The sequence below is a fragment of the Pinus tabuliformis genome, chromosome 6 (genome assembly GCF_031772625.1).
Source record: "Pinus tabuliformis cultivar Carrire ecotype Pingquan chromosome 6, CPIR1, whole genome shotgun sequence".
Taxonomy (NCBI): Eukaryota; Viridiplantae; Streptophyta; class Pinopsida; order Pinales; family Pinaceae; genus Pinus; species Pinus tabuliformis.
This window is the reverse complement of record NC_142292.1, coordinates 726,762,520-726,777,295: the sequence shown is the minus strand read 5'-3', so window position 1 is coordinate 726,777,295 and position 14,776 is coordinate 726,762,520. Positions and strand designations below refer to the sequence as shown.

General features: G+C 37.8%; 1 protein-coding gene across 1 annotated transcript in view; it reads right to left on the bottom strand.

Annotated features, from left to right (window-relative positions):
- Positions 1-3,317, bottom strand: part of LOC149260762 (cyclase-like protein 3) — a 418,966-nt gene extending 415,649 nt beyond the window's left edge. Inside the window, exon 1 of the mRNA XM_089421058.1 lies at positions 2,754-3,317. Coding sequence (XP_089277184.1) covers positions 2,754-3,132 — 379 coding nt within the window. The 5' untranslated portion in view covers positions 3,133-3,317. The remainder of the gene's footprint in view (positions 1-2,753) is intronic.
- Positions 3,318-14,776: the final 11,459 nt, after the last annotated feature.

Here is a 14,776-nt window from a genome sequence, read left to right as displayed (position 1 = left end):
TAAATAATTGGTATACCTCATCACAGACAATACTAAAAGGGGCTACAATCATAACCAACCTCTCATTCCAGGACAAACCTCCTTGTGGAACGAAATAAGATTACTTAAAGGTATAGAATCTCTGCCTCCAAAAAAACATCTTATAATCGTAGTTACCAGAACCAGAACCCGAAACTGGCCAAGGGTCAGATCGGGATTGGGACAAGACCAGGACCAAGAATGAGACCGGCCAAAAAAAAAGGTTGAAGAACCATTCCACTAAATTTTACAAAATTTAATTGAGAATATATATATTCATGTAAATGAAAATAAATCCAAACCATTGGACACCAAATAAGCAAGGTTTGCTCATGTATATAGCAAAACAACACCAAGTATGATACATATCTGAAACAAAATACATATACCTAGATAATATAGATGTCATCTAGAGTCCAAAAAGCATCATGCTACAACAAAGAACCACACATCATCAATGGGATCCTCAATATTAGTTGCACCCTATGCCTCTTCTTGTCTCTGCCTTGATCCTACAGGGTCAGCAGTACTAGTGCTTGGTGCTAGTTATAGATCCAAGTCCATCCACCATATTGTTACTGAAGTCAACATACTCCAATTTTGATGAAATTGGTTAGTCCAAGTGCAAGAATTATGAAAAATGCTTAACATGCCTAGCCAGTGGTTTTGGCGTGAGTGAAAACTACATTTTTACTAAGGTCATGACAAATGATTTCAAAAGTCAACACCACCAACATTAGGGTACATAGAGGACTTCATACTCTTATTAACTGCCAATGTGATACCCTCATACATAATAAGATCCAGTCCTGAAATAATGCAAACTTGCCAGTCCTCACATGCTAAAATCCTAAAATCTGTTAAATCTTCATTCTAAATGGAATGTGAAAATCTACTTTCCTAATATGAAGTCCAATGATGTAAGAAGTTAGAAATACTCTGAAATATCCTGGAACTATTGTTGGTAATGACAAAAATTTAAATAAAAATTGACATTCTCCTTATCTTTCTTTAAATTGACATTCTCTTTTATATTTCCTTAATTTGACATTCTCTTTTATTTTTTATTTTCTACCCTTTCACTTTAAGAATTTATATTACCAAGTATGACTAATTTTTCCTTTTTTTGACTTTTATTTTATATGTTATTACCCAAAATAGCACATTAGAGGATCCACGGGTTGGGGGCCAATTCAGATTGGAACCAACTTGCCAATCTGGTCCATGGGCCAGTTTGGGATCGTCAATGGGCGAACCGGTCCCGACGGTCAGTTACAATACACTACTTGCAACAACAAAATAGACGCTGCGAAGCTACACGCCATAGTCTAGTAGCAGTTTGGAGCATTTGCCACGATGATAACCCGCATTCAAAACCAACCATACATACTGCTTGTTATAATGATCATCACCAAGTCTTTCTGTGATGTGGCGTTGTGTTAGTCCAATGATGTTAGAACCACTCTGATACATCATGAACTATTATTAGACCGTGTGAAATAAAAAAAATAAAATAGCATTCTCCTTTATATTTCTTTAAAAAAATTGACATTCTCCTTTATCTTTCCTTAGGTTAACCTTCTCTTTTAGTTTTCTTTTCTACCCTTTCACTTTAATAATTATATTATCACTTATGACTGATTTTTCCATCTTTTGACCTTTATTTTATGTTTTATTATCCAAAATGACACATTCGTGTATCCGCAGGCTGGCGGCTTATTCAGATATCTGCCAATCTGGTTCATACCAGTTTGGGATCCTCAAGGAGCGAACCGGTATGAATGGCCAGTACCGACACACTACTTACAGCAACAAAATAGAAGTTACACGCTATGGTCTAGTGGCTGTTTGGAGCATTCGCCACGATAATGACCCACAGTCAAAACTAGCCATACATGCTGCTTGTTATAATTATCTACGCCAAGTCCTGCTAAGGTATGCAGTTGTGTTAAGACGACAAACACTCATTCTGTGGTAATACAAAGTTGTTGTTAATGGCAGTTCCCATGCTAATGCATTCTTACAGTTGAGGCGAAATGCATTCTTATGGATGACTTCACTGAATAGCTACCACTCAATTGTGACATTATAGCCAAATGCCATCTTATCATTAAGCTGATACCTTAAGCAGGTATCATTTCCAGTCAAAAGGGTTTAGCTGACCAAAAAACAAAAAAAAACTAACGCTGATATTATGAGGAGCTTTGTAACATCTCTAATCAAAGGAGTTCACGTTAGAAAAGAAAGAAAAACTTCATCCCTAAGGACAGGCCCAAATTTAAACCTAATCTCATCCTGACTTGGAAACTCCACTTCAATTACTCAATCATCACAATTTCTCTGCTAATGATACCGCTTATAGCAGTCTAGTACACCTCGGGGCACTGTCCAAATCATCCTACCGACCCAACCCCCAACAATCCCCAAATGCAGAAGGGGAAGGGTTATCGGCTGCGTATAGAAAATCTAATGGAACCAAATTGGTTCACATAGAAGATGTGATTTCCTTGGATAAACAGAAGAAGTGTTATATCTGAAACACAAAGCGAGCATACAACTGAAATAGCGTGTCCCTGTTATTCAATAAGTAAAGGAAAACGAAAAACTGACATTTCGTATCTCCTAATGTTAAACTGGCTCCACATCCTGAAGTACCTTATACTAACCCAGATACATAAATGCAAAAGAATACCATCAGTCACAGTAAAATTCGGATAACAGTTACAAGAGAATACCATTGAGTATCCTGAGATCAAGTGTATCCACGTCAAACCCGGCATCATAATACTCGTCGATAACATGACCAGGGGTATCCACATGAGTACCTGTATGGGCACCCATCTTCATCGCAGAATTGTTTGAAATGGACCCATTTTTCATGCTTGCAGCCAGCCAGAGATAAGGGCCCAGTCCCTGTGAAGAGTCCCAAACAGGCATATCTTCTCGGTATGCATGAGATATATCTAGAATTCTTCCTCGGTCTATTGAAGTAGAGATACCCACATCACATGTTCCTGAATCATACCCGGGATGAGCTTCTGATGACGAAACTAAACCAAAAGTTGATGCATAACAAAGCCCCATTAGGAGCACATAAACACTGCGTATCAGCATGGTTGCTCTGTAACTCGAAACGACGCTTGGGCCGTGTTCAGCCAGTCCTAGCTTCAGTTTTGCTGTCGTGGAAGGGGATTTCGTTTTCGTGGAATGTTCTTTATTGAGGATTTCATGGGACAGCAGCCATTTACCTTAGCGAGTTTTCTTCAGCAGATGCTTTTTGGAAATTTGGGTTTTCAATCTAATTTTTTTAAAATCTCCTAAAAATTTATTAATTTGATGGATAATTCTCACACAATCTAAGTCTCTTAAAAGTTTTTATTTATTAAATTTATTGAAATAAGTTTGATAGATAATTCTCAAACAATCTAAGTCTCTTAAAAGTTTTTTTTGTTGAATGTATATAAAGTAAAAATATATACCATAAAAACACTAGTTTAAATAACACAAATCAAGATTTCATCAAAAAATAATCTCTCTATTAAAAAATTAAAAAATTACACTAAAAACAACTCATTTACTCAAATTGTTTAGTTAGCATGTGCTTAGGCTATTAATAAGCACCACTTAGGGCAATTTAGATGGCTATAAATTTGCATTATTTTAGAAAGCTATAGATATTTTGTTGTGGGTTTGTCATGTAGAAAACTAGAATAACAAAATAGTACCATTTTTGTCTAAATAATGGAAATTATCTTATATTAATCTATATGTCTTGGAATATCTAAGTTTTTATTGATATGCATAACTCTATTTTGTGCCTATTACTCTTGATAAGAAGCATAACAAAAAGTTATAATAATCTCATCATAGCTAATGTAAAGTATGAGTGTTGCTGCAAGTTGGTTTTTTTTCCAGTTTATTATTTTTTGGGCTAGCTTTGTGATTTTTCATTTAGTTTTTGAGTTTGAAGTTGGAGTGTGTTTATAAATATTACTATTTTTTGTTGAGCTTTACTTCTCTCCACTGACACTTTGTTCATTATGGTTTTATTTCCATTACTCGTAAAAATTTTAAAATCTTCTTGTATTTGTGTGTATCAAGTATTGATTATCCAACATTTTCTACTATCCAACATTTTCATCTGGTATGAAATGCATTTCAACTTTTATCTTTTTTTCTACAAGATTTATCTCATTTTAGGCATCCTAAGTTGTTTGCTCCTTGTAAATAGCAGTTGACTTTTTAACATTTACTTGAGCCATTGTGCAAGGATAGCCTCTACCACCACCTCTTGAGTGGGCATATTAGGCCATGTTATGTGTTAGGGTCCTATAATAATAGGATTCATAATTTTGAATTGGCTATGGTTAGTCTTGTAATATTGTACATACTTTTGCTTTCTGCAAAATGTTTTCCATATTAAAAATTAAAAAATGTAAAGAGGGCATGTCCTAAAAGAATAATAAATGGACAAAAAGAAAGACAAAAAAGTGAAAAAATATAAACCCCAAAAGGAAATACAACAGATCATGAAAGTGTGCAAATGCAAATGCCACTACTTTTTACTTTATTGTGCAAAATAAGGTTGTGTGCAGCTTGTCATAAATGCCAAAATCCATGATGGTCAAATAGCTTAATCTTGACTCATTCATGCTTTAAATTTCATGTTGATAGATAGAGAATAAAGATCTAGCCAAACTGTTTAACCTTGGTAGATCAATAGTTAGGTAGAGAATAAAAATGAGCTCACCAGTTTAATCTGAGCCATTGGAAGTTATAGGATTAGAATTAGATAGTTTGCTTGTCAAAAGAAAAGGGAATAAAGGGTCAACAAGCTCAAATGCACCCAATAAAGTGAAGAAAAAATGTTAGAATAAATAAAGGCTAGGTAGAAGAAATGTTGCAAATGTACAAGGTTGCTGAGTCAAAAGCACATTTATCATGCTTAATCCTATGTTTCATGTGCAGGAGCATTTATGAGAAAGAAAAGATGTTGACAAACTGGTTTAACTAATTTCCCCGCATTTCACTATGCCCACACATGCTTATTTGTTAATTTCCCATTATCCCTTTATCACTTATAAATCCTCTTTTCCCCTCATTTTTACCCTTACCCCTTGGTTTCACACATTTCCCTAGTAATTACCCTTCAAAAATCATCCCCCTACCCAAAACCAATTTTCCCTAATGTGAAACCCATTTGCCATTGCAAATATTACCTTCCCCCCCTATTAGTTTCCCTATTTCCCTTTAAAAACTCATAAAAACCCCCTTATCCTAAATTTTTATCCCCCCGCATTATCTAATTAACTCCCTGCTTCATATTTCCCCAACAAACCCTTTTACCCACCAACCCTTGGTGCAGTTAAAAAACCTCCACCACATAACCCATGGTCCCATTTTAATTACTCATTGCTTATATTAAACCCAACCTTATTTACTAATTAATTACTATTACGTGTAATTAAGTCCCGGGCCCCGCAAATCCCTTTCCCGATTCCCTCCGTGCATCTTAACCACGCGACAGTTGTCTGCTCTCCTACCCCCATATCCGACGGTATGCATCCATATTGCGTGGGTTCACCGTCCGACCGATAGTAGCCCGAGAGCACGTGAGATTCACGGTTTTGCCTGGACATTGTTCTGTTACGTGGTGGCACTAGGTGAGATCACGTGCTCGCAAAAAATACCACCTACCCTCCAAAAGCAGTGCGATGGCCCAAGAAACCACCTCCCTACCCAAACCAAAAACTGCCCACTGTTCATTTAAATTTTCCACGCCAAAATGTGATCGTTACCCATTAAAAGGCCGAAAAAGGCCCAATTCATTCTTTTCGCTCATTTTTCATTGCAACTGCTGCTCAATCCATTTGCGACACCCTGAACCTGAAAACGACCAAATTGACCACCATTTTCCGCCTGAAGAAGCTTCAGACACCCAATTCGAGCAACCAGTTCATAGTTGAATCTAATGTACCCTCTACATTCAAAATTGAACCCAATTTGCAAGACAGACAGCCAAATTCTAGGTATTCTTGGGAAAAACCAGAACGACCTTCTCAATTTGAAAATGCACAGTTTAATTGAATAATTAATTAATTGAATTAATTAAACAAACCTTCCTGAAAATTGAAGAAAAGACTTATTGGTATACACCAAAACCCTCTTTTTACAGTCTATAATTACCCACTCACTGTGCCAGAAACTCCTAAACCTCACTTCTAGAATCTCTACAAGCCCAGTTCAAATCCATAAACTTAGTTATGGCTTCCCAAACCTCTCTGGATGTGAGACCTCTATCAGCCCCTCACCTGGACATCGACCACCTTGCGTTAGCAGACAAAGATTTTCAAATAAAGGATACTTTTTCACCAGCTTACCTTCTAAAGCTCCACTACTGCAGTAAGGACATATTCATGAACCAGAACGATGACATCCACCTTTGGGAATCTAATTTACCCAAATATTTGTTTCCAGAGGTACACCCATTCCCAGATATTATCCATTTTTGTCATGCTTGCTACATTCCTAGCCAAAGAGTTATTGTCACCCCTAACCACCAAGTGTTATTTACTATCACTACAGAATCCATCAACCAAATGCTGCAGGTTCAACCAAGCCCTAATGAGACCCCACTGTCTATTGGTAACTTGCTGGACCTATATGTCAAGTTAGACCTGGCCAAATAACCCAAATTTTCCAAACTTTCATCATAGAGGACCGCCATACTCCCACAGATAGTCCTCCTTATGCTGCCACCATTTTTTTAGAAAGAGGAAGACAGATTATTGCCATGTTGTCTTGCATCCTAGGATATACCTCAGATGAGCATGTGGATGAGGTTGTCCTGGCCTTTCTTTCCATCTTTAGCCTAAGCAAGCCTCCTGCTATGATCTACAACTATGCTTAGTTCATTGCAGACAGGATACATGAATAGTTCACCAAACTACCAACTGAGAGAGTCTTTAATTACTCCTCTGTGTTATTTCATATGTTTTTATATTATCAATCAGATAAATTCCTTATCAACATCTAGAAGTTGGATACCAAGGGAAATCTAAGATCAGTTATTTATTGGACACCCTTGATCCAGAAATACTCCACTGCATTCACCTATAAGGAATTCATTGATTCATTTGTCCATCTAGTCATGAACATGCTGACTAGTAGCCCTCGGCCCAGAATCAACCAAGACATCAAAAGGTGTTACAGTTAGCCAAGAACAGCAAGGTGGGAGACTGGTATCTATACCAGAACCACACAAAAATTAGAATTTATGGATGCCAACTTGCCCCTTATAAACTGCCCAAATACCTCCCTATGAGGATATTTGCACTGAAATATTTTAGGAAGATCATCAATTCTGATGAAGTCAACTTCCTAGTAGCAAGGAAGAAAACCCAATTTAAAATGAAAAATCAATTTGGCCCCTTCATTTGTAATAACAAAGAAGCTGGACCAAAGGCAGATAAGATTATGCAACAAATGAAGTTCAAAAACAAATTTATGTGGCAGTATGACCCTCATGGGGTCATAAATAAGTTGAGAATCAAGGTTAAACTGGGACCTTTCATCCACCATCCTAGACCGGATATTGCTAGGTTTGCCAACCAATCAGAATGGTCAGAAAACACATTAATTGACATGGATAGCACAGTAGTGGATGTAGAAAATGCACTAATTGATGTAGAGAAAACAAATTGATGAAAGTTCTTTCCTGCAGGTTCTAGAACTAGGGGAACCAATGAATATTCCTCCTGTTTTACAGACCCCAGCAAATGAGGAGAGAAACCCAAAAAGAAACAGGGAGGAGGGTTCCAGTTCTGCTATGGAAACCACAGATGAGCATTTTGAGCTCAAGAAAAGGCCTAAGCTAAACCCTGTAACTGAATAGGAAGAAACCATTGAATCAGTGGAAATCAGTGACGTTGATATAATGGTGGAAAGAAGCAAAGGCAGAACTGCTTCAGGAGAAACACAACAACCATCAACATCTAACACTCAACTGATTGAGAGACAACTCAGTGTTGAGGTTTCTTCTTTCACCAAGCCAGCAGATAAAGAAAAGGACATTAAGGACAAGTACAAGTAGATCTAGTTGAGAAATGAGAAGTTAAAGGCTGAAACATATGCCCAATACTTGAAACACACACCAGCAAATCAGAGCAGGTTGATGTCAATGTTTGACATCAAAGCAGGAAAAATGTAGGTGTCCTTCATGCAGCCTATTGTTCAGCAGTCAAAAACATCAGTTGACTACACAAAAAATGAATTCGAGGTGTTGGCTAGGGATGTTCATCCCATTGACCAGATTGAATTCCACAAGCAGGCTAGAGAGATGATCTACTCCACCTTGACAGGGAAGTCCATGGCTGCACATAAGTTGCAGAGTTCATTAGATAACATTTCAGACCAATATAAATTGGAAAAGGCCTTCTCACAGGCCAAGGAAAACAGGATGAAGTCATTGGAGGACTTGGTAATTGAGCCGGGGCATGATCCAAATGACATCAAAGTTGCTGAAAAGTTGATTAAGAAGAAGAATGATGACATTGCAGCTCTTAAAAAACAACTAAAACTTCCTCATTGAGAACACCCGCAGACAAAGGAGGTCATGGAGAGCCAAACAAATCAGGAGGAGATGATGGACCTGGTTCTAAAATTGAATGATCAGCTGAAGGAAATGGAAAAGGAGTTAGACAGCTTGATACAATTAAAACAAGCTAGTCTTGAGACTGCCCCTGCCACTGTTATCCCAATAGTTACTACTATTGTACCATCCACCTTGGCAGCATCATTAGCTCCTACAACTCAAGTGGCTACAACACTGCCAACTTCTATAACATCTACATGAGCAACAGGGTCAACAGGTGATGAGGCAAGTAAGTTGGTCAAAGCAATGGAAGACATGTCCATTCAAACCACTAAAATGAACAAACTCAAGGTAACCAGTCTAGAGACTCACTACAAGCTTGCCCAGATTATGCATAAAGAGGAAATATATAAATCAATTAGAATGAATGAAAGAATTAAAAGCTTGGAGAAGGAATTAACTTTGAAGGAACCCCTAGGCCAAGCTAAGGAACAATTGTGGGCCAATATTGTTGGAAATATTGAGAGGGGGGGTGAATCAGTATTTCTTTTTCAACTATTATTTTACCAGTTAAAACATTTATATTCAGAATACAATATGAACAACAAGTATCAATGCTTTTATTAATATAATCTTTGCAATAAAATAGATACAATATATAAATGGTTGCAATCAGTTGCTAAGCACCAACTTGTACTTTTGTGAGGCTCCAACTCTGTTTCGCCAAGGCAACAATCTTGGACTTAGGAGCACCAAATCCCAAGGACTTCAATCTTTCCAATTCCTGAGACACCAATCCCAAGGACACCAATCCTTCCTACTTCTGAGGCACCAATCCCAAGGACTCCAATCCTTATTACTTTGGAGGCATCAACCCAAAGGACTCCAATCCTTCTTACTTTTGAGGCACCAACCCCAAGGGTTCCAACCCAATCTTGTCAAGGCATGTTTGATAGTAATGTTCTACTCTCATAACTCTTCTTTACTGAGTTTTGTCTGTTTACAACTTCATTGTAGTCTCCATGCTACAACATCAATGACAACCAGTCTTCTTATGAAAGAGTCTTTACAACTCTTCATACTATCCACACAGAGTCTCCAATAGCCTTCATGACCTCTGATAATGTCTCCACACAACTTTAGTGAGTCTACTATTAGCTGCACTAAGCTCTGCATAAGAATCAACTTTCTGTTCAAGCATATGTTCTTACTATCACAGTAGATGCTTCAGCATGACTGCTTCTCTAATAACTACTTCTCCCTTCAAACAATGTCAGATAAAACTTTATTTATTACATCCCAAAATTGTTCTACATACTACATTGTGTATCTGATTAATTCTTTCACAGGGTAACCTAATTAGCAGATAAGCTCACCCTTCGAATGCCTCCTGTCCTGTTGTTCTTTCGGCCCTTTTCTGTTCTGCTGGACCCTACAACTACCTCTGTTTCCTCTAGCATTTTCAACAACACTTCCACTTTCCTTGTTCTCTATTTTTTGTATCTTCCTGATGCCTCTAACCGTTGGTGTCCTCTTTCCATTGGCTCTTTGGCTTCTTCCTCGGTCGCTGTAGTTTCCTCTACCTCGCTTGATCCTTCGGTTTCCCTCCTCGGTCGTTGTAGTTTCCTCTACCTATTCGGATTAGCCAATGCTTCACAGACACGTTAATACAGAAGAGAAGGCCAGCTTACAAAGGAAATTATGTTTATTAAACCATATCAGGGATAGGTCCCTTTTTTTCTTTAATAATGTTCATATACTGGGCTTTACTATTAACGGAGAGATTGTACTAATCAGGAGGCCCCACCTACCACATCACCATTGCAATCGCAATCGCCTTCGTTTAGGCTTGCTGAACTACCGTAACCGTTATTTATGCATTTTGGCCTTCAAACCCTGCACATCACAATTATTTGAAAAACACAGGAATATATGGAAAAACCAACTGAAACGCTTAAGGGCGGACTTCAAAATCATTACATCCGCATCTATAACTGCATCGGGTCCGCTATGTAATCACAATCGACAGTTGCAACTTCTGGAGGTCTTTTATAAGTCGAGCTCGTGACATCGCCAATGGCCGATGGCCGATTCTCCCATGGACGCGATATAACATTGAGCCAAACTATAATGTTGCATCGGGTCTGCAACATATATCACAATCAGCGCTTTCAAGGGTGACACCCCTTTGTATATTGTGATATGTGAGTTTCGACTAGCGGATGCGATATAATATTAAACCATTGCATAATGTTGCAGCGGGTCCACAACATATCGCAGTTATATATATATATATATATATATATATATATATATATATATATATATTGCAAATTTGCATGTTTTAACATGGCAAGACTTAAAGCCCGAATATAAGAAATACACTTAAAAACCATGCTTTGACACACTTAGTGGACTTCACCTGTTTATACACCCGGACAGATATGTCTTGTCGGGTCAGGACATATATATTGTTGTTAGGGGTTTTGGGTAGTGGCTCATTGTAGAACCCGCCGATTATGATATCGCCGATATATACATATACTCTGCCTCTATGCTCTGATATATGTATATTTGCTACCTCCGATAGTGTATTCTGATATATACACTATTTTCGCCTCTGATAGTGTATATTGCATATATGTATATGTTTTATGCCTTCGATAGTGTATATTGCATATATATATGTTTTCCGCCTCTTTTAACTCTTCCTCCTCCTATAACTCTTCCACATATATATATGTATTCCGCTTTTTGGCATCAGTGACATATATTACCCCTGATAGTTCTTCTTTGGCATCCATTGCTCCCGATAGTCCTTCTTTGGCATACATTACTCCCGATATGGCTCCTTGGCATATATTACTCCCGATATGGCTCCAGTAGCTCCAATAGCTCTATTTTTCTCCTCCGATAGCTCTGTTTTTCTCCTCCGATAGCTCTGCTTTGCTCCCCCGATATGCTAACTCTTCTCGGTTCTTCTTGGGTATGTATTATATGTGATGCTCCTCTGATATGGCTCCTCTTGCTCCAATGTCTTCCTTTGGCTTTGAAATGTCTTTCAATGACCTCCTCTGATACCTTCATACCTTGATGGCTTTTGCCTTTCCGATATGCCTCTCTTGCTCTGGTATTCTGCAATACTCTTAAGCATAAGTGATAGCTTTGATATGCCTCCTTTGTTAACTCCTTCGTTAACAGAGTCTTGCTTATGGCTTGGCTATCCTGATGACCTTGCTCCTGTCTCTTCATGGATCTGCTCTGCTTCCCCTTCATGGATCATCTGGTATCTAGAATATTGCCATATTGACATCAAAGACAACCTAGGTCAACAATCTCCCCCTTTGTTATTGATGGCAATATTCTTCTTCTCTCCCCCTTTGACATCAATGGAAAAGGAGTGCTCTGGGACTCCCCCTATCAAACTGCTCTTCTTTTTACTCAAGATAGAAGGATTGATGCTTTATCATCAATTAGCACATTATTCCCTCTTCATGTCTCATAACTACTTTATCATGGCTTCAACAATGCTTAAAGATGCTCTACTTCAATGCTTTCAATCAGATTGCAAATAGCCATACACCAAGTGTCCAAGTCCAGGTTTTTATGCTTCAATCCATATTGTTGTCTCCACAGTCAGAATTGAGAGGCCTTCATAGTCCGAATCAAGAGAAAATGCCACTGAAATTTTCTTTCTTGTTATCTTTCTTCAAATCCGAGTTCCTTTGTGTTTTTGTGCTTCTCCTTAAGTCACTACCATCTAGTGTTCAACATCATTTCATTTGAATGAAATGGTGAGAGGTTGTACCTCACTGTTGCTAGATTTTCTAAGTGACTAGTATTAGCATAAGTTATATTTGACTACACAACATTCTCCTTTCTATGAGCCATCTTCTCCTTGTGTTTTTGTACATATCTCTGCAAGTTATTTCCGCTCGCAGATTTAGATATTCTATATGTGACTGTCTTTTAAATTCATTTTGTTGATTTGCATCTTCTTGCAATGCTTCAGTTTTGTTATATGCTGCCAGCTACTCTTACTTCAAACTCCATTCCAGATGTATCTGTTTGTTTGAAGATTGCCTCTATTAGTGTCCATAATTTATCTATTCTCACATTAAATCCCTGAGTCAAGACATTTAGCATCTGTAATATCAGCACCATAGTTATTTTCCCTATTTCTCTAGCATTAGATGAATTTCTCTATTTCTCCAAATACTACTTAGTGATTGAGTGGAAAGCATCTTTAACAACAGTCCAAATAATGGTTACAGGATCATGTTCTTCCATGGAGTACTCCTGAGAAATGATCTTTATCAAAGAATGATTATTAATATATCTTAACAAGGATTTCATAAGGACCCTTTCACTAATAGCTTCTGCAATAAAAATCAAGAATCACAAGCTACCCCTAACTGTATGCATCATCTCTTTTGGCAGAGTCTTCCCATCAAATGCTTAGATTGTCAAAATTCAGGCCAATGACATGTGTTGTTAGCTGGAGAGTTCAAGGGACTTTCAGATTGTATTTTCTTCCTTCTCCATACTTGTGCAACTTCCTTCTTTTGAATGGTTCTAGGTTTTGTAAGAGCCCAAGTTAAGTTACAATCACATGCCATATGACCAATGTCATGACACTTGAAGCATTCTACATTGTTCATGAATAAATTCATGATTTCTTCCTGCAAAATTGTTTCTTGGAGATTGTTGGGGACCATAATATCTATCTTTATGAGATGGTTTACAATCTTTTGCCATGTGACCAAAGTTTGTACAAGAATAACAATAACCAAAAAATGAACTTTGGTACCTGGGAGATGGAGATTTCCTTGATGTACTTCTGAAGCCTTTCTGCCTTGGGATCCTTTGATGATAACCATTGCCTCTCGCATCTTTAACATCATCTACATTTCTTCTTGAAGTAGGATTTCTTCTTATAACATGATTTCTTCCATTGTAGCCTTGATGTTTCTCCTTGCCTTTGTTGGAACTGGGAGCATCACCATTTCTTTCTGGCTTCTTCACATCCCTTTTGTTTGAAGCATTATCATTCTTGTTTGAGGATTCACCTGCATACCCGAGACTTGATTTATCAAATGGACATCTGTGATAGCTGAGCATGTCATCCAAGGCTTGAGAGCTCTTCAAGATTTTGTTCATCCCTTCAACCTTTTTTCTGAGGAAGACAATCTCTTCTTCCAATATTTCACACTCATTATTCTTCTTAGCAAGTTGTTTCTTAGTTTCTTCCTTGATACGAGTAGCTTCATCTGCTTCTATTTTAAGGGAGATGATATCTGGCTTCATTTTGATGATTTCTTAATCCTTTGCTTTTAGTTGACATATCATGGTGTTTCTTTCCTTGCTTGCTTCATCAACCTATCCTTCTATGACTTCCAATGCTTCCATTGTCTTTTTAGCTCCTTGTGCTTGTTTCCTTGCTTCTTGTAGTTGAGATTTGAGAGAGGAGACCTCTACCTTATACTGACCAATTTCAGCTCCTTGTGCTTGTTTCCTTGCTTCTTGTAGTTGAGATTTGAGAGAGGAGACCTCTACCTTGTACTGACCAATCTCTTCTTCAAGTTTGTTCAAGATCTTGTGCCTTTGTTCAAGTTGACTTGATAAGGTATCTTCCCGTTTCTTTGCTTTAACCAATTGATTTGTCATGGATATGACTTCTTCATGATGCTTTCTTTTGTTTTGATGAAATTCCTTCTTAAGCTTGGCAAGCTCTTCATCCCTTTCTTCTACTTGATGCTTAACAAGGTCAACTTTCTCCCTTGTTTGATCTTGGTCACCAGCTAGTGCTATCTTCTTAAGTTCCTCATTTTCCTTTTTCAAATTGTTAATCTCTTCCATGGCAGCCATAAGTTGAGCGAGGAGATCTTCTACAAAATCTTTTTCATTCTCTTCATCTTCTAGGTCTGCTTTAGCCTTGATGTCATCATTCTCATTTTCAGCTCCAATGATGGGTTCTGGATTTTCTTCTTGATTTCCATCATCTTCTTGACTGATGGTCATGGTCAATGCTCCTTTTGAGTGAAGTTCATGAAGTTTGTCCCATATACCCTTTGCTGATGAATACTTTCTTATATTGTTCTTTATAGAACCAGGTAACCCATTCAAGATTGCCTTCATTGCTTTTGCATTGTACTCCTTGGATTA